The sequence below is a fragment of the Pezoporus wallicus genome, unplaced genomic scaffold, assembly GCF_028554395.1.
Source record: "Pezoporus wallicus isolate ANWC-B61680 ecotype Strahan unplaced genomic scaffold, APGP_CSIRO_Pwel_v1 contig_14248, whole genome shotgun sequence".
NCBI classification, from domain to species: Eukaryota; Metazoa; Chordata; class Aves; order Psittaciformes; family Psittacidae; genus Pezoporus; species Pezoporus wallicus.
Window position 1 is genome coordinate 1 of NW_026635346.1, and position 20,091 is coordinate 20,091.

The 20,091-nt window shown below is 60.3% G+C and overlaps 1 protein-coding gene across 2 annotated transcripts; it reads left to right on the top strand.

Annotated features, from left to right (window-relative positions):
- The first annotated feature begins 6,962 nt into the window (after positions 1-6,962).
- On the top strand, positions 6,963-11,921 carry TLE5 (TLE family member 5, transcriptional modulator). 2 transcript variants are annotated; one of them, XM_057419852.1, is made up of 7 exons: positions 6,963-7,045; positions 7,290-7,387; positions 8,342-8,405; positions 10,102-10,146; positions 10,417-10,479; positions 11,130-11,204; positions 11,676-11,921. In XM_057419852.1, the coding sequence occupies exons 1-7, from the start codon at positions 7,019-7,021 to the stop codon at positions 11,895-11,897; spliced, it is 594 nt and encodes a 197-aa protein (XP_057275835.1). In that variant the 5' UTR covers positions 6,963-7,018; the 3' UTR covers positions 11,898-11,921. The 2 variants fall into 2 exon arrangements, with proteins under 2 accessions (XP_057275835.1, XP_057275843.1); XM_057419860.1 differs by having other exon boundaries at positions 11,679-11,921.
- The last annotated feature ends 8,170 nt before the right edge of the window (positions 11,922-20,091 follow it).

Sequence of the window (20,091 nt, forward strand, 5' to 3'; positions counted from 1 at the left end):
CCCCGGCCCCGCTCTTGGGGAGCGCCCAGCCCGGGCTCAGGCCCCGCCCGCCCACGGCTGCGGCAGCGGGGGAAATGCCCGGCGGGCCCGGGGCCGCCTCTGAACCCGGCCCCGTTCCCGGCGCTCCGTGCACGGCCTCAACGCTGCCTTTAGCCTCGGTGCCCCCCTTGCTGCTTAGCAGGGCGCTGTTACAGGTAGCCCCGAGGCAGCCTGATGTCAGCCCGAGCCTTGGCCATCCATCCTCGCTGCTTTACCTTCATGAGGAACCCAACCCTACCGCAGCAGAAGACACACTTGGGACCCCCATCTTCCACCTGTACAGGCTGGTTCCCAAGCTCAGTTCATCCCGGAGCCCTCCAGAACGGGGGGGGGGGGGGGGGCGGGCGCAAACGGGACCAACGAGCCCCAGCCCTGTATCCCAGTCACCCCAGGACCGTGTTCCTTCAGTCAGGCATCACCCACAGAGCAGGAAGTGCTGACAGGGACCGCGGACCCAGTGCCCCAGGCAGCTGCATCCCCCTCCCTGTGCAGGAAGAGATGGAATTGCGGAAGCTCCATAGATTCTCTTTTACCATGGCCATGTCCACAAGGTGCAGCTCCCACCATCCCTTTGGATGGACACCAGGGGCCCCGCTGGTCCAGGAGGAGGGGAAGAGGCAAAGCAAGACCTCTGTGGCAAGGTAAAACTGGTGCACACAACATCCCAAAGGAGAAGTCTCTTCCCACCTTCCCCTTGCTCCATCTGGTGTTGTTTCTCTGTCTCACTTTCAGCTTCCTTAACGCCGAGGTTCACCCCAGCTCTGCTGTTTGCAGGTGTTTTGGAGCCGGTATGGATGCCCAGCTCCATCACTGCCTGGTCTGGCTGCAGTCAGTCCCCTTATCCTTGCCCTGTTCTGCCTGGAGCTCTGTGCATAACCACTGACAGCAGCAGGACAGAGCTGCTACATCCCTGTCTTCCTGGTTACCTGCTGGTCCCTGCCCCGTGGCAGTCTGATGGAGACACAGACACGAGATGCTCCCAGGCAGCAGGCTGTTTCCCACTGCCATTCCTCCTGCTCTTCTAGCTGTGCTGCTCCCCTCAGCTCTTGGCCTCAATGAGCAGAAGATTTTCACTTCTTTTTCCAGTGGTCTCGCCATAGTTTGGCTTTTCCCAGCATCCATTCCCTTCCATTCTTCTCCTGCTTTCTCTTCCTGGTGTCCCACCCCTCAGACAGAGCTCTTCCTCTCTCCTTACTGATCTCTGGTGAAAGACTTGTTCCTCTGGCAGGTGACTCCAAGTCACAGTGAGCTGCTCAGTGTCACCCTTTTGGAACTCCAGCTAGGAATGTGCTTAAGGAAGCAGGAAGCCTTCGGTTCCTACCACACTGCTCTGGCTTTAAGCAAGTCACTTCACCTCCTTGCCTGTCCTCAGGGTGTGAGTGCAAGATAGATCCTGGCTCAGGAGTTACCAACCAGGACTGCCAGGCTGCTTTGCACCACAAGGTGCTATGTGCCAGAGGCTGTTGTTTGGGTTCTCTTCCCTTGAGCAGGAGCAAAACCTAAAGGCCAGAAGCTCCTGCACTGGTTGCCATAGGAAAAGGAGGAACAACATCTGCATCCAGCCTCTGGACCACTTGGCTCCTGCTGCTAGGCATCAGCTCTGATGAATCCTGCTCCGTGGAGGTAGGAATGACAGAGCTGGTGGTCTCCAAGCAGCAATGCTCTGTCTGCTCCTTCCCTTCCTGCCCTCCTGGAAAAGCTGCTTGGAGCAGGGAGAAGCCAGCTGCAGTTTGCTGCAGCTGCTCCATCAGTTTTCCTTGCCTAAAGAAAAGCATCTTGCAACCAGACAGCGCGAACTGATCCCATCCTGCTGCAGAAACCAGGTGCTTTGGGCACCCAGTTCAGCTGCACACACACACACACCCACCCACAGGGGGATGTGCTGCAGAAGGGCAGCAAGAGGGGTTCAGGCTGCTCTCTGGGTTTGCTGGAGATGGCCCCATGAATTCCTGGTGCTGAAGGCCTATAAAGCAAGGCAAAGCAGCTCTGTTCCAGTGCCAGAGGATGCTGTCCATCCAGCCTGGAGCCCCACTGATGGTCCTGCAGCCAGCTCTGGGACCCCAACAGCAGAGAAGGACCTCTTGGAGTAGTCCATGGCTTGCCACTGCTGAGAGCACGACCCAGGCCCAGAGAGGATGTGCTCCAAGGAGGACAGCTTCCAGCACCCACCTCCATCAGCCCCAGGATGGAGCACCCACACCAGCCTCACCTCCCACAGGAGGGCACTGCAAGCCAGAGGTGCTGCCAGCTCCAGCACCTTTTTCTCCTCCAGCGCCAAGGGGAGCAGGTCAGGATGGGACCCTGCCACTGCTTAACGCAAGCCTGGGCAGTGCACGGTCAGTGGTTGCCATCCCAGCTCTCACAGGAAGGAAAAGGAAAGGGATGTATTGTTTAATGCAAGAAAGCATCTTCATACCAGTGAAGTGTGAGCAGTGAGAACCTTCTGTAAACCAGGACCAGCTCAGTCATCCCCTTCCCCATGCTGCAGATCCTGGTCTGTGAATCATAGGATCCCAGCCTGGGTTGGGCTGGAAGGGACCTTAAAGCTCCTTCAGCTCCAACCCCTGCCATGGGCAGGGACCCCTTCCACTGGAGCAGCTTGCTCCAAGCCCCTGTGTCCAACCTGGCCTTGAACACTGCCAGGGATGGGGCAGCCACAGCTTCTCTGGGCACCCTGTGCCAGCACCTCAGCACCCTCCCAGGGAAGAGCTTCTGCCTAAGAGCTCATCTCAGTCTCCCCTCGGGCAGGTTCAAGCCATTCCCCTTGGCCTGTCCCTACATCCCTTGTCCCAAGCTCCTCTCCAGGTTCCCTGCAGCCCCTTCAGGCACTGGAGCTGCTCTCAGGTCTCCCCTTCAGGAGCCTTCTCTTCTCCAGGCTGCCCCAGCCCAGCTCTCTCAGCCTGGCTCCAGAGCAGAGCTGCTCCAGCCCTCGCAGCATCTCCATGGCCTCCTCTGGCCTCACTCCACCAGCTCCACATCCTTATACTGGGGCTGGATCCAGGACTGGAGGTAAATGCTTCCCAGGAGGCCACAAGAGGCACTACAGGAGTACCTATGAGATGCAGAAGGACCCAGACACAGTCTCCTCGTGCCATCAATCCTCATTCTCCGGTGTTTTGTCCTAAATTGAGGTCAGGAAGAAACGTTCCTCCTACCTGGAATTCCAAGTGCAGGCCCCCGCAGGGTGCAGCAATCTCAGTCCGTCTTCCCATTCCGGAGTCACTGCAAACCTCTGCACTCATGGCAGTATTCCTTTGCTGGAGCTCCCATCCTGCAGACCAGCACTGATCCTGCCCAGGGGCAGCAGCAATGGGATGCAGGATCATCAGGAGGGATTATCCGCCTTGTGTTAGGCAGGAGGAAAGCCTGGATGATCCCTTTGACCTTCAGATTGATCTCTCATTGCTCCCTTTGTCCAGCAAGGAAAACAGGAGAGAGGTGGGAGGCCCTGCCGTGGCAGGCCTGGAGCAGAAGCCTCTCTGCTCATTCCAGCCCCTAGGATCACCATCAGGCTCTGTCTGGTTTGCAGAGGGATTCAGGGATTCAACTCCTGCTCCTGGACACCCATGGTACAAAGGTCTGGATTCCCCTGGACCTGTTCTAGCTCCAAGCTCTCTGTTTCTCTATTCTTTCCCTGGACCTTGGTGCCAGCCCAGCCCTGGCCCAGGAGAGGCAATTCCAGCTGCAGATCCCTTTCCTGCTTCCTGTGAGGAGCATGAACCGCTGCTCCTTGCACTTTGCCTGGGAAAAAGGAGGAGAATCACCCCTCCTGGGTCTGCAGCCAAAGCAGAGGGGAAGGAGAGGAATGGAGCCTTTTAAATCCCTGCTGAGACGGGATCAGAGGGTGGGAATGCTGCACCAGCTGTAAAAAGCCTGCCTGGAGCACGGCTTTTCCTTGGAGCAAGGCTCTTTCTGCCCACAGGCACAAGCTGGGGCTCACTGTGTGTCCCTGAGGGATGCAGCACCCACCTGCAAGGAAGAGGTGGGAAAAGTGGCAGTGGACAGGGGGAAGCTTGCCAGGGGACACGGATGCAGCCACCAGCACTGCTGTCACCACTGGTGTCTTAAGGACATTCCCTACCTGGGCACTCATCCACCTGCATAGGCATGGCTCAGTGCCATGGGGGGGATCTGTCCTCCACAGGGCAGCCTGGAATGTGGGGAAGATTCCAGCTTTTCCCTACATCAGGAGGATTTGCCTGGCTGGATGTGCTGGTGGGGAGGAAGAGGAGGAAACAGCCTCTATGTCAAGGGGAGACCACAGAGAGGCATGGCTTATAAATCACAGCCCTTGCCAGGCGCACGGTCGATTGCATTAGGCTATCTGGAGAAGGTTTAATATAAAAAGCCAATAATCCCTCTGATAAGAAGGCTGATAAGGGCCAGCGTGGCCTCAGCTCCCACCAGAGCTGCTCTGGATGGGGCAGGGAGCTGGAGCTCAGCATTCCCAGGGAAGTTGGGCTGGGAAAACAGGGAGGCTGGAAGGGGAGAAGCGCCAGCGGCGTGGCGAGGAGCTAACAGCAAGCTCTGTGCCTCATAGGACACCTCCCAGATGCCTGGAGAGGGCTTTCCATAGGGATGGGCTTTGTTAGGAGCTGGTGGGTGGGTGGCAGCTGAGGTTGGATGAGGTTGGTGGGAGTGCAAAGAGTCCGCAGCATCCAGCCCATCACTGAGAGGCCAAGGAGGAGCCATTGACACCTCCAATGGTCCTGCCATTTTGGCTTCCTCCCTCTTTAATTCCAGGTAACAGAGCCCTTATTCCCAGGATAAAAGCAGGATCTCAGAGCCTACCTTGCCGTTGAGATGACTCAGTCCAGAGCTTCAGAGAAGCAAGTGTCTGTCTTGCACCAGCGCTGTTACATGGGATAGAGCTGAACCATTTACAAAGGCTCTTCATGAAACAGCTTTATCTGGGGCCCCTTTGTTGGACTGCTCCTTTTGGGAATGAATGGGAAGTTGCTCCAGGCTCACTGGGACATCCCTGGATGAACCCTTCCTGCTGGGGCCCATTGGACAGCCCATTGCTCCATTAGCAAGGCTGAATATAAAGCCCCTGTCGGAGGTAACCGGTGCCCAGGGAATCTGAGGAGCACGACATGGATGTCATGGGATGTGGGAACATGGGGATGCTCCAGCCCTGCACAGGCTCCTGCTTCCAACTGGACATGCTCATGGTGGAAAGCAAAGCTCAGCGTGGGGAAGCTCTGGCTAGGGGAGGCCAGCAAGCACATTGCAGTTCCCCATGGGTACCACAGCACCTTGCAGTGATGCTAAAGGCACAGCATCTTCCTCCCCGGCAGGTCGATTCCCAACAGGATCCCATGGGAGAGGTGCAAGCGGCTCCTCCAGCCCCCATGTCCTGCTTGCCCTGTGCTGGGGACCCTTTCCAGCCTCCAACACCAAGCCCTTGGACCAGGGGGGGTTAGGGATGCTCCTCCATGCGTGGTTTGCTGTGCCCAGGCCGTGCTCAGGGCGGTTAAAATCCCCCTTCTTCACACACAGATGCATTGCCCTGCTGGAGACAGACATTAAAGAGTCATTTACAAGGCACAAGTGAGTTTGTGTTCCCCTGGATTGGGATTTGCCAAGATTATCCCATAAATTAGAGCATTTCCTGGAAGAAAGGAAGGAGAGAAAAAGAAAAAACAACAACAACAAAAAAAAAGAGAAAATGGAACATTTTGTAGCCACCATAAAAGCCTATAAAGGAACATTTCATTTCCCGCTTGGAAGGGAGCAACTGTGAGTTATAAAATCATGGAATCATGGAATAGTTTGGGTTGGAAGGGACCTTAAAACTCATCCAATGCCACGGGCAGGGACCCCTTCCACTGGAGCAGCTCCGAGCCCCTGTGTCCAACCTGGCCTTGAACACTGCCAGGGATGGGGCAGCCACAGCTTCTCTGGGCACCCTGTGCCAGCGCCTCAGCACCCTCACTCTAATGTTGATGCCAGGCCAGGCCAGGCCACCAGCACCACAACTGGGGGTGCTTCTGAACCAGGAGAGGTGCTGAGCATCTCCCCATGCGCCAACCCGCTTCCTGCCCGTTATTCCCAGGCTGGTGTCCAAGGATCCGATCCTGCCTCAGCTCTGCCCCGGTTGCGTGCGTGGCTTGAAGGAGGCCACGAAGTCCTTCCAGCAATGACTCTGTGGCTAAATCCCCAGCTCCCTGCTCTCCGTAGGGATGCGGTTGATCCCCCAGGACACCAAGCGCTCCTCAGGCAGCGGGTTTAGGGCAGAGCTTGGCCTCCAGAGCAGGACGTTCTCTGTTGGGAGACGCGAGGTTCGCTTGGGGCCGGTTGCGGATGGATTCCCAGGCGCCTCGGATGGTGTTTCCCACATGGAACAGTTCAAGTCCTACGGTGTCACACCAGGATTTGAGGAACCGGAGCAGCGGCTCCATTAACACTGAAGCTTCCCCTTCCCTTTAACGATGCCGGGATGCAGGCACCGCGATTCTCTCCCCTGGTTGGCCCAATGGTACCGGTACCGGTAACCCCGCTCCATCCCAGCATCACCCGGCTGTGGGGCAGCCCCAAGGCCTTGGTGGAAGGGGGGGGGGGGGCTCAGCGGGACAGAGCCCCGACCCCGGCGGCGAGGAAGGACCCGGGGAGCTGCGGGAGCGGAGGGGGGGGAAAGGCCCCGTCCGGTTGCGCGGCCCCGGTGCCGGTGCCGGTGCCGCGACGGGGGCGGGGACCGACGGGGGCGGGAGCGGCCGTGGGCCCGCCCGGGCCGGGGAGGCGGCGGCGGCTGCAGGTGGTGCCGAGCAGCCGCAGGACGGAGCCGGAGCCGCAGCCGCCATTAGACAATAGGCGCCGGCGGCGGGAGCGGCGAGGGGCGAACGGCGCGGCCGGGGCGGCCGCGGGCCCGGCGCGGACAAAGGCGGCGGAGGGGAGCGGAGCGGAGCGGAGCTGAGCGGACACCGGGACCAACGGGGCGGGGAGCGGGGAGCGGGACCGGGCCGCTCCGCAGCCTGACATGATGTTTCCACAAAGCCGGCACTCGGTACGGGGCCGGGCACCGGGGTGGGTTTAGTGGTGGTGGGGGGGGGGAAAGCAACGGGAACCCCTCGGGGGTCGCCCCATAGCCCGGTAGCGATGGGGAGGCCCCATCGGTGACCTTGGGCGCGTTGCGGGCCTGAGCGCGGGGCGGGGATGTGGGGATGGATGGAGGGGATGGGATGGGGGGGGGGAACGGGGGGTCCGTCGGTGCGGCCCCCGGCGCTGAGCGCCGTGTCCGGTCGTTGCAGGGCTCCTCTCACCTGCCGCAGCAGCTCAAGTTCACGACCTCCGACTCCTGCGACCGCATCAAGGACGAGTTCCAGCTCCTGCAGGCCCAGTACCACAGGTACGTGCCCTCCGCACCGCTCCGCTCTGCCCCGGTGTCTGCGGGATGCGGGAGCGGCGCCCGTAGCACGGGGTCAAGCGCATCCGCACCGGGAGAGCGAGCATCCTCCCCTCGGCATCCTCGGCCCAGGCTCTCCTCGCTGGCTGCCATTCCCGGTGCTGCGAGGGAGCGTTTGGATCCAAACGCTCTCCTGGGGGAATGGGGGGGGGGGGGGAATGTGTGTGGGAATCCCGCTGCTGACCCGCAACCGGCTCTGCCGCGGTGTGTCATTCCAGCACTGAAACTGCTGGGAAATGGCTGTTTCCTGGTGTTCCCAGGGCCAGTGGAGGAGCCCAAGGAGCATTCCCGCTGGAAAGGGAAGGCTAGCCCACCCCCCCCCCCTCCCCGCTCCACCTTCCTGGACTTAATCCGCTCGGGAAGAAGCAGGTTTTGTGTAGGTGAAGCTGTTTCTTGTTGGAAACAGAAAACCCCGGCCTGAGCCTCATAAAACATTGGGAGCAGCAGCACTTTCCTGAAGGGTGTGAAGAACGGGGGGGGGGGGGGGGGAATCCTTTCTCGTGGATGGATCCCTCCCACCATTCCCAAACGGATCTGCCTTTGCTTTGGAAGTTGGACCGGAGCATCCCTTTGAGTGCTGCAGGCAAGCCCGTGCCAGAAGCTGTCCCCAGCTGCCAGTTGAGGAAAGGCAAACCCCTTCCTGGGCTGGCTTGTGCCCAGCTTTCTGCTTCTCACCACTGGATTTGCTTGGAATGGGGAGGGAGAGGATGGTGTCCGGCTGTGGATAACCTCGTGCTGCTTCTCCTGAGCTCATCTTAGTGGGGCTGTAGTGGGAGCATCGCAGGCGCAGCCTGGTTCTGCCCACCCCATAGAGCAGCCAGGAAGCAGCTGCTCTGTGGCCATCAATGCCTCTCTCCTCCTGGCTCTGGGTTCCTGACTGTTTTCTGGCTTTTCCAGCTTGAAGTTGGAATGTGACAAACTGGCCAGTGAGAAATCCGAGATGCAGCGTCACTACGTCATGGTGAGGACCGGCCCCGGTGCTATGGGTATGGGGAGGGGGACGACACACAGCGGGATGCGGGTGCCTGTGTCCACATGGGCACGGAGCCTTTGCCTGGTGGAGTTCCAGGTTGTGAGGTCTGACTTGGCTCCAAACGGGGCTTTCCCTGTGTTTTGTGGGGTTGAAGTGCAGGGAAGCACACAAGGAAGTTGACTGCTCCATGATGGTGATGGGAGGGGGTCCTTGACCTTAGTCCCTATGGGCTGGGGGAAGTGAGAGCACGCAAGCACCTGCAGAAGGAGCTGCAGGTCCGGGGGCTCCAGGTTCATCGCGGCCTGTGTTTGATAAAGTGTGGTAAGGATTAGCCATGATCCAAGGATAAATCTGCCAGGAAAGGGCTGTATTCCTGCAGGCAGGTAACACCTCTGTGCTCCTGTGCATGGAAGAGCCCTTGTAGGAGAGGCAGGGATGCCAGGCTGCTCTGTTCCCATCAAGTAGCTCCCAGGAGGTGTGGTACCATCCATAGGGATGAGCTGGTGCCCACTTGCTGCTGGAAGGAAGAGATAAGGTGTGGAAAGATGCTCTTTGGAGCGGTGTTAGGACCGGCAAACCAGGAATGAGGGAGTTGGTCCTTCCATCCTCCTGCATGGCTGGACTCGGGCTATGGGGACCAAAGAGTGCTTGGGGCTGGGGATGAGGAGAAGAGGTCACGGCTTTCCTTATGGATTAACAGGGAGGCGATCGCTCCTGGGCCTCACATGGATGCTCAGCTCAGGTGGGGCTGAGCGCTGGTGGGGAGTCCCCAGCATGGGCTCGGGTACCAGCAGCAGCAGAAGGGAAGGGGCTGCAGCTCCATGTGCAGTGCTGGCGGCTCTGCAGGTGCAGCTGCTCCTGCCTCATCCTGCGGGGCTGAGCCGGAGCCGCCGTTTCCCATCCCAGGGAATGACGGGAAGCGGAGAGGAGGGATCCTGCTCCAGCTGCTCTGCCTGGTGAAGAAGTCACAATTAGGGGGTCGGGCTCCTGCTTCCTGCTCAGTCTCCAGGATGATGCAAAGAGGCCTGGAGAGAGCCAGCAGTGGGGTGAGAGCAGGCTGGGATCAGGGAGATGCCGAACCAGGCGCTTCCAGGCTTGTGGCATCGGTACCAATCCAGCAGCATCCTTCTCCTCGAATGAAACGTGAGGTTTTCCTTCCCTTTGGGAGCATCAGGCTTGCAGCCTGCAGGCTAAGGGAGGAGACGTTGAAACGCTCTCAAGCATCAGCCTTCAACCAGCTTCTTCCAGGGGTCAGGAATTAGCTTCTCCTGCCAAGAGATTGCTCTGGAGCCGCATGTTGCTGCTGTGCAGGGAGGGGGGTCTGGGTGGGATTTATTGGATGTGGTGTGGTTTGGGGTGAGGGGGGTTCCATAGGGCTTCTTCCCAAGCATCCGGAGCTGTGTGCAGCTGGATGTGCTGCTTGTACTTGTGAAGCCCGGTTGTGATCCCTTCCGTTTGCTGCTGGAGCAGCCACGTGGGCTTTAGGATGTTGGCCAGGCAGAGCTCATGGAGTCCAGCTGCCTCTTTTGGCTGTGGATATGGAAGTCTATGGAGCCCTGAGCCTTGCCCAGCCTTTGTAGCAGCCCTTGCTTGGGAAAGCAGTAGCAGTTCCCAGCAGTGCTCTATGGAACTGCTTTACCTGGTGGAGATTTAACAGTTTCTCTTGTTCTCTCCTGTTCTGCAGTACTATGAGATGTCCTACGGGCTCAATATTGAAATGCACAAACAGGTAGGGGTAGAGGTGTTTCCAAGTGCTTGAATTCCAAGGGGAAGGGGGGGGGAATTGGCTGCTCTGCTTTGCCCTCAGTCACTCCAGGGGTATCCAACTGGAGGAAGGGACCCCTTCCACTGGAGCAGCTTGCTCCAAGCCTCTGTGTCCAGCCTGGCCTTGGACACTGCCAGGGATGGGGCAGCCACAGCTTGTGGGGATGGGGAAGTTGGGGCAGGCGGTGCTGAGCATCTCCTGATGCTTTTCCTCTCTGCTCCTGCCACCTTCCAGGCTGAAATCGTCAAGAGGCTAAATGGGATCTGCGCTCAGGTCCTGCCCTACCTGTCCCAAGAGGTGAGTCCTGGGCCTTGGGTTTGGGATGGGAAACCACGTCCCTTGCTCTCAGCCCTGCATGGGGACGGATTCAAGGCCTGGAGGCCTTTGAGCAGCTCCGGGGCTGGGGCCAGGCTGTGGTTTTCCTGTGCTTGGGAAGGACGCAGTGGCTTGCGGATCCCATCAGAGCCGCCTGACAGCAAAGCCACAACGAAGCCTTTTGCATCTTAATGCAAACCCTTCCCCAGCCCTGTCCTGCTGCCAAATTGGGAAGCAAAAATCCACTTGTTGGGAAGCAGAACCCACTTGTTGGGAAGCAGAACCCACTTGTTGGGAAGCAGAACCCACTTGTTGGGAAGCAGAACCCACTTGTTGGGAAGCAGAACCCACTTGTTGGGAAGCAGAACCCACTTGCTGGAGTGTGATGGACAGGCCTGGAGCTTGGAGACCTTTTGCTCCCAGATGAGCAAGGGCAGTTGCCCTTTAGATTGTGTGCTAGAGCTGCTTTTCCTGCCTGCACCCAGGATGTGTCCCAAGGAGCTTCCCAAGAGCTGCTGGGTTTAGGGCTCACTGTTTGCTCTGCATCACCTTGTGTGTGTCAGACCTGGGTTCTCCTTCCCTGTTCCCACTGGAACTGCTCCCGAATCCCTCTGTTTTCTCCTCGCTTGCAGCATCAGCAGCAAGTCCTGGGAGCCATTGAACGGGCCAAGCAGGTCACAGCACCAGAACTGAACTCCATCATCCGTGTACGTGATGCATGTTTAGCTCGGGTTTGGAGGGATGGGAATCGGTGCCTTTGGCCTCTGGGACAGAGCTGGGCAGGGCAGGTGGGAGCTGGGAACGGGCTGCTCCACGTGCATGGATGAGGAAGGGATGCGCTGAGCCGGTGTTTTCCGATGTGGGCACCTCCATCCCAGCGGGATGCAAGGAGAGGAGCTTTGGGTTTGCAAGCACCATCTGTTCCCGAGGGCTTTAACTGCATCCTTGGAGCACCGAGGCCAGATGTCCTGCGGGCTCGTGGCTGTGTCCTGCTGCTCCAAAGCCTCGGGAATCTCCTTTTCCCCTTCTCCCTGGAGGCTCTGCTGCCCGCCAGGCCCCTGAATGAGCTTCCAGCCTGGCTCAGCCTCCCTTTAGCATCCCCATCCCTGCCTCCGAGTGCGCTCCCAAATGACGATGCCCCTCTGCTGTCTCCCTGCCTTGCCCCTCGTTCCCTACAGCAGCAGCTTCAAGCCCATCAGCTCTCGCAGCTCCAAGCCCTCGCTCTGCCCCTGACCCCGCTGCCCGTGGGGCTGCAGCCGCCGGCGCTCCCGGCTGTCAGCGCTGGCACGGGGCTGCTCTCGCTCTCGGCCCTGGGCTCCCAAGCTCATCTCTCCAAGGAGGACAAGAACGGCCACGACGGGGACGCCCACCAAGACGACGATGGGGAGAAGTCGGATTAGAGCGACCTGGGGAAGGGGGGGGCAGCCGGGGTTGGGGTATGGGGGGGGTTGGTTGTGGGGTGGTGGGGGGGAAGCGGGTTAATGCAAGATGCAGTATCTCTCTCTAGTTGCTGTGCAGCAGAAGCTGGGGAAAGGGGAAAGGGGAGGGGGGTGTTGGTGGCAGCTTTTCCAGGCCTGTTCCCATTGGAAGCAGAGCCTGGGGGATGATGTCCCCCATCCCCATCCCTGCAGCCGGGCTGCTCCGCAAGCGCCGTAGCAGTGACCGTGTGGCCGATCGTGCTCTCCCCCTGCGCCCAGCCTGGCTTCCCTTATCCCTGTTCCCAAGCCGCAGCCTGGCTTGGGCTGCTCCGGGGCCGCATCCCTGCTCCTCAGTGGCTCCCCTCTGCTCTCTCTCCTCCGTGGTATTTAAAGCTGCCCCTTGAGCTGCACAATTCCCTGCCCCGATCCCATCTCCTCCTTGCCCAAGCGCTCTTGATCTCGTCGCATCGCTCCCCCTCCACCCCATGCTCCTCCTGCACTAACTCCAGGCCGGCACCTTGCTGTTCTGCATGTTATCTGTTTTTAACCGTTCCCATGGGATTGCTCCTTGGCTTTGGGGCTGGTGATGGAGCCTCCACCACCCGCTTCCCTTTGGGAACAGCACCCAGCTCGGGGGGGGGGGGGCTCAGGGTGATGGGGGCAGGCAGAGCCAGAGCCCATCCTGGTCCTTCCTCCCCATCCCTGTGTAGAGGATGCAGTGGCTTTTCTCTGTTCTGGTCTCCGTGCGCTAACGTCTCTTCTAAACACCCCACCAATGGAACTAAACCAGAGGGAAGAATTAGCTGAGGTGAGGGCCTGGGGTTTGTATATAGTCCTTTAGGAAGATCTCGGTTTGCTTTTTGTGTTTCATCACCTGTAATAAGAGGAACCTGAAGATGCTGTATCGAGGACGTACAAGCTGTGCCTTTCAAATAAAGAAATAAGAAGGTTGGTTAAAGCTCTGCTTTCTTGTCACCTGTGGGGTGGCTTTGAGGGGTTTCCTGCTCCTCCGCATGGGAATGGCAGTGGGAGAGCAGGAAACCCAGGACTTGGCCTTGAAGTCGCCATAGGAGGGGGGTTAAGTTGGTACCTCTGGTTCTGGCTTCAGAGCAAGGCGCATCTTCATTGCCTGCATCCCGCTCTGGAATGCTACAGGCATCCTCATGGAGCTCTGTGCCCATGCTAGGGCTTTGGCTGGACTCTGACAGAGCCATGGCAAGGAGGAATCCCTGGGCATAGCCAGAACAAGCTGGAGAGCAAAGGGAAAGCGGGCGATGGCAAAAGGGACCTGGAGTTCTCCGGATGGAAAGTGAGGAAGGCTGGAGAAGGAGCACTGTGCTTTGGTAACTCATGGAATGGGCCCTATGGGCTGCCCAACTCTGCTCCGCGGGTTCATTTTCCCTGTGGATGCTGAGGCCCCTCTGGAATATCTGACCCATGGTGCCCTAGGGCTGGGATTGCTGTGATGGAATTGGCTCTCCATCATTAGAGCCTGGTAACATCATCCCTGTGCATCTCCCAAGCCAGATGGGAGTGGGAAAAGATCTTTCCCTTGGGAAGGAACCATTGCAGGGATCTCAGTGACACCAATGGGACCCTGGTGAGAGCCAGAAGGGGAGCAGTGGCCACCGTGCATGCATCAGGATGAGCCCCGAGGTTGGGATTTAATGGGATTTGCTGGGATTCGCTGAACCAGCTCAGGTCTGGGGCAGGCTCTGTCCCTGGGGTGATGCTGTGGGTCTATGGAGCGAAGTGCACAAGCACCTGCAACACCTTCCCTGGTGCAAAGTGAGCATGGAGGGAATGGTAGGAGGCTCAATCCAGGCCTGGCACAGCCCTGCTGTGGCTTTGGATGGGTTACAGAGGCTATGGACAACGCTCCCGTTATCCCGCCTCAACCACATGATCCAATCCGGATCCCATGGTCCTGCGGCTGCTCCGAGGGCCTCACTGGTGCTGGGTGAGCAGGTTCCCGATGGGAACCCTTTGGGCTGGGGCTGCTCCTGCCCCTGCTCTGGCTGTTTCCTATGGGAGAACTGGGAATAAGAGCTTGGTGCTGGTGGGTGATGTGGGGCCTCCAAAGCTGTTCTCTGCGTGCTTTCAGCCTGGTTCCTGCAGAGAAACTCTTGATCCTTGTGTGGGATACAGGATGGGAAAAGAGGGCTGGGAATCAGCTCTCCTGGCACCGGGAGCCTTGGAAACACACGGCAAAACCTTGGCTCATTGAATGGGGATGGAGAAGAAGCCAGTGACAGCGTCCCACCGGTTGTGGAGGGCAGGACCCCGGCCATCAGCATCCCACAGAGCAGCCCAGCGTTTAGCCTGCGTTTGACACCAATTCCTGCTTCCAGCTGCCCTGGGCTTGGCAAACCTCTGCTCATTCCCATCTTTTCCACCTGTCTGGGGGGTCATCAACCTGCATCCGAGGGGAGCCGGTGCCGGCTCTTCCCTGAGTGAAGGAGGTTCCTATCCCATAGGACAGACCCCACCGCATCCCCCTCCCGCTCCCACCCTCCTCAGTTTTCAGCTTTCCTTGAGACAATGGCCGAGCCTGCGAGCCAGGAATGCTGCGGAGCGGGGGCCTCCTTCCCAATCCATCACTAATGCAGGAACGCCGAGCCCCTGCCGGCAGCCAGCGCCAGATAAAAGCTAAAAGAGGCATCAATAATTCAAACCCACTCAGAGCTGGGAAGTGCAAACAGGAGCCAACACCCGGATCGAAGGCAGAGCCAGAGACCACCCCCTGCTCCAAGGGCTCCCGTGTCCCTTCTGTGGGTGCTGTCCCCCCCAGTGGTGATGGGGAGACCCAGGCTGGGACCTGGGTTTGGTCCCTGGACAGCTTTGGCTCGGCTCTTGCTGCCTCGCTGCCAATCCCTTCCCTGCCTTTCCTTTCCCAGCTCGTGTTCATTCCAGGCCAGGCTCCAGCCAGAAGAAGGCTCCTGTTTGTGCCAGCTGCTGGTGTAAATGCCCAGGGACATTGACGCTGGTGCCAGGAACTGAGTTCAAGGCTCCTCATTCAAGCTGGAAACAGGATGGGTTAGAAGCATCGCGGTCATCTCCTGGCCCCGCAGCACAGAGCTCAGGGCAGGAGGTGCTGTGTCCCAGTGCCCCAGGAAGCACCCGAGAGGTGGAATCCTCGGGGCTGATCCCTGTTTTCCTTGGCTCTGGGTTCAAACGGCGCTTCCGGGCATCCCGAAGCGTGGGCTTTGGGTTGGTTATCAGCAGCAGGGGCTGTTTCCAGCCCTCGCCTCTCGCTCCTGGCAGCGATTTCAAACACCCGCATCCTTTGGGGCTCAAGGGAGCGGCGGAGCCCGGGGGCCGAGCATCCTGTATCCCGAGGGAGGAGCGGGACCCGCTCCCTTCGCTGCAGCCTGGGGCTGCAAGGGGTTAACCCTGGCTCCTTCCTCCTCAACCCCAGCGCATTCACCTCTGGGTTAGAGCCCGTCCCGCTCCAGGGCCCCCGTCAATCATTAACGGAGGGTGATGAAGACGTGTGCGGCTTCCATCATTCCGGGTTCACCTGGAGCTCGGGGCCGGGAACCACCATTGCAGCGTCTCCTTCCCTCGAAACACGAGCCGGAATGGCTCCAGCTTGGGAATAAACCCGCTTTCCTCAAATAAAACCCAACCCGGTGCGGGGAAACCCACTTAAAACAGAGCTCCAGGACGCAGCCCTAGGGCGGTAACACGGAGGTGATGGCGCTGGAGCTTGGGGATGCCACGCACAGGGAACGCAATGGGGATGGAGACGGTCCCGTTGCCCGCTTGGGACCGTGTGGGTCCGGTTGGACCCCGGAGCCTCCGCCGGGCTCCACCGCCCCACGTTACTTTGAGTGGCAGCCGCAAGGTCTTGTGGGCACCGTAGTTCACTCGCTCCGCCCCCCCCCCCCGGGCACCGGGGTCCCGGCCCCGCCGCTCCGGGCCCGCAGCAAGGAACCGGCTCCAGCCCCGAGGGCCCCGGCGGCACCGGGCGGCAGGACCCGGGCAGAGGCGGCGGCTCCCGGAGCCACCGGCAGAGAACTACAACTCCCAGCGTGCCCCGCGGTGCCTCCGCTCGCTTCTCATTGGGCTTCCCTGGGTGAGGCGTCACGAGCCCATGTGGGAACGCCGCAGGGCGATTGGTTAGCGCTGCTGCAGAGGCAGCCAATGGCAGGAGCGGCCGTCGCAGATGAGGGTCGTGAAGATGATTAAGGTACCGGGGGAGGGGGGGGGGACCGGGGCCACGCCCACACACAGTGAAGCCCCGCCCACAGCCGATGAGGTCCCGCCCACAACAGACGAGGCCCCTCCCACATCCCGGTAGGGCCAGTCCCGGTCCCGGTCCCAGTCCCTGTCCCAGTGCCAGTCCCGGTCCCAGTACCGGTCCCACTCACAGACCCAGTCCCAGTCCCTGTCTCCGTCCTAATATCGGTCCCAGTCCCGGTCCCAGTCCCAGTACCGGTCCCAGTCCCAGTACCGGTCCCAGTCCCAGTACCTGTCCCGGTCCCAGTGCCAGTCCCGGTCCCAGTACCGGTCCCACTCACAGACCCAGTCCCAGTCCCTGTCTCCGTCCTAATATCGGTCCCAGTCCCTGTCCCAGTCCCGGTCCCGGTCCCGGTCCCAGTCCCAGTACCGGTCCCAGTCCCAGTCATGGTCCCGGTCCCAGTGCCGGTCCCGGTCCCAGTACCGGTCCCACTCACAGACCCGGTCCCGGTCCCAGTCCCTGTCCCAGTCCCGGTCCCAGTCATGGTCCCAGTCCCAGTACCGGTCCCAGTCCCAGTCATGGTCCCGGTCCCAGTGCCAGTCCCGGTCCCAGTACCGGTCCCACTCACAGACCCAGTCCCGGTCCCAGGCCCAGTCCTAGTCATGGTCCCGGTCCCAGTCCCGGTCCCTGTCCCGGTGCTCCCCCCGGTCCAAAGCCCTGGGTCCCCAGCTCGGTTGTGGTCCCCGTGCCCCCGCCGGCTGCCGGTGCCGCTCCCGGGGGATGCGGATGCTCCCGCTCCGGCTCCTCTCCGGACGGGCGGGAGAGGTGGTGCCGGTGCGAGGAGGAAGGCGAACAGAGCCCGGTCGGTTCCGTTCGGTCACTGCTCCAGGGCTGCCCCCACCCGCCCGCGGTGTCCGGTATCACCCGTGGAGCTCCGGGGACCGGGGCACTCGGGGTGTTCCCATAGGGGTGGCTCCTGGTACATACCGGGAGCAGGAGGGAGCCTGGAGGTGGTGGAGGCGCAGCTTCAATCCCGTCGAATTCCCGGTCCTGGGAAGCTGTGAGAGCATCAAGGAGGAATTTCAGTCCCTGCAGGCTCAATGCAACGGGTGAGGGGCGGGGGGAGCGGAGCTGCGGGTGTAGCACCCCCATTTGGGTGGAAGCAAGGGATGGGGTGACCGGGAGACTTCCAGAGAATGGGGGGAATGGGGTGTTCGGGCAGGATGGGGCGCATGGGGCTCAGCACAGGGGCAGGAGAGCTTGGAGAAGGGGGCTCTGGTGTGAGGGAATGGGCAGAGGGGTGGTGTGAAGCTGGGAATTGGGGTGGCAGGTCCTGAGTGAGGGTCCCAAGGGGAAACCACCCCAGTTTGTGCTGTCCATTGAGCTGGGTGAAGGTTGACATGGGGGGGGGACGGACACAGCGGGAATGGGGACCCAAAGCCGCACGGATTTGGGTCCCCCAAAGGTGACAACACCATGGTTTGGGCAAGAGACCTTAGAGCAGCTCCAGTGCCTAAAGGGGCTGCAGGGAACATGGAGAGGGGCTTGGGACAAGGGCCTGTAGGGACAGGCCAAGGGGAATGGCTTGAACCTGCCAGAGGGGAGACTGAGATGAGCTCTTAGGCAGAAGCTCTTCCCTGGGAGGGTGCTGAGGCGCTGGCACAGGGTGCCCAGAGAAGCTGTGGCTGCCCCATCCCTGGCAGTGTTCAAGGGCAGGTTGGACACAGGGGCTTGGAGCAAGCTGCTCCAGTGGAAGGGGTCCCTGCCCGTGGCAGGGGTTGGGGCTGGAGGAGCTTTAAGGTCCCTTCCAACCCAAACCCATTCTATGGTGTTAAGCAGCTCCCTGGGGCGCCAGAAGCAGGAGTGAGCCTGGAGGAAACAGCAGGAGCCGGAGCCCAGAGGCAAAGGAATTGTCTTTCTCTTTTCTTTCTCCTTAATCCCCTTTCCCTCTCCCGGAGCCCGGGGGGGGGGGAAGTGTTCACCCTTTTCCTGCTTCCCCTTTTGTTCCAGCGTTAATTTGCTTTCCCTCTCCAGAGTTATCAATCCCGTCATCGCGGGCTCGCTGCCAGGGAAATTAGTTTGGAGCAGTGCCTGACAAAGTGCCAAGTCAACTGCCATGTTCCTCCAGCTGGCTCAGCCCCTCCGAGCTTGCTCCTTTTGTTAACGGCGAGAGAGGCCCCGGAGCCCCGACAGCGCTTTCCTGCCATCCCTACGCGCTCCCGGCTCCGCTGGGGCTGGGACCCGGCGCTGGGCTTGGGATCCAGGGCTGGCACCGCCCCCAGGACTGGGATCCAGGGATATCCCAAGCCGTGCGGAGCCAGGACTCTGCCCACGAGGTGAGAAGTGCTTGAGGAGGTGATGAGGTTGAGGTGACGGCCAAGGGCTTGGAGGAGCTCATCCCATGTCCAGCTCCCGGCTCTGCGTGGGCGCAGGTCCCCTGTGTGTGTCCTTGGGTGCTGTTGCCCCCGTACACAAAGCAGGAGGGATGAGATCGGGATTCCCTGCTTTGGGAGCTCAGGGAGATGCCGGGAGGTGGGGGGGGGGGACGGGACTGAATCCATTCGCATCCCCCTTGGGTCTGGGTTGGATGTGCAGGAGGGAGCAAGCGGTGCTGGTGGCCCGTGGCCAGCGCTGGTGGCTCCGCTCCCTCCCTGCCAGCCCACAAAGCCAACATGGGATGGGGCAGCACTGACAGCTCCCAGACCTCGGCTTGGCCGGGATCCACCGAGGGATTCAGGAGTCGGGATCCCTCCCATGCGCTGGGGAGGGGGGGTGCTTGGGCATGGACCTCCCTTGGCAGCAGCTTGGGAAATCCCAGCAGGATGCACAGGGATTTACACTGAGGTGGGAGCTCTGGGCTCCTCCATAGAGGTGCTGGGAATTGGATGGAGGGGATGGGATGGGCTTGGAGCCATTCCCATCCCTCCATGGTGCTATCGGCCGAGCGCCATCCGCACCCCGGTGGCTCCTGCCCCTCTGGGGACACTGGACACAAAGGGGGACGTGGATGGGGACAACCGAGGTAAGGGGGAGAAGATGCAGGGCAGACATCCCGGAGGTGCACTGGGGGGGGGAATCCTGCTGCCTACTGTCCCTGTTTCCTGCTGCTCCTCCGTGTCCCCAGCATGGGAACGACACTGGGAATGGCATTCCCAGATCCAGCTCATTAGATCTCTGCACCCCGGTCCCCCTCTCGCCAAGGTTTACACCAAGCAGAGATCGGATGCCTGAAGCCAAGGGAAGATGCTGCTTCGAGCCCCTGTGGGACCCCTAAAGGGAATTGAGGATGCAGAGCCCGGCGGTGCCTCGTCATTCCTCATCCCTCATCCTGACGGGTGCCGCCTCCTCTCAGGATCACCGAGTGCTTTACAAACAGCATCAATATTTAACCATCATTAAAGCAGCGCTCAGGATGCTCCTGGGTTGAGTTAACTCCACAGCCCAGTCTGGCTGCTGGCTCCATGGACCGGGAATGGGCAGGGATGCAGCAGCCGCAGTGATGCTCCTATGCAGGCTCCTCCAGGGACTGTTCTGACTGCTCCTGGTGTGCTTCCAGCAGCAAATCCCCTGGGCACAGCCCGAAGCTGCCCCCTTGGCAGGGCTGGAGGGTGCAAAGCCCCCCCGAATAAGGTGGGTTAATCCCTGGTGCTGTGGCTACAGCCACATCCGCGGTGTGGAGCAGGGATGCGGTGCTGAGCGCAAGGTACCACATCCCTCTCCATCCCCTTTCCCAGGGGAAAAGAGGTTGGGACCAGTTTGTTCCCTCCCAATGCTGATGTGATCCATAGGAGGCAAAACCATCCCCAAGTGCCCAGGTTTGCAGCAAACTCCTGGCCCATCTTCCCGGAGCTCCAGGAGGGGGATCCCTGCTGTTGTCCATGTGAAAAGCCTCGGAGGGTTTCCAAGCAGGGCTTTGGAGGTGGCTTCCTAAGGAAAGAGGGTGGGTGTTATTCGGGATGTTTCGGATGGGTGGATGGCTCATTCCCTCCACCG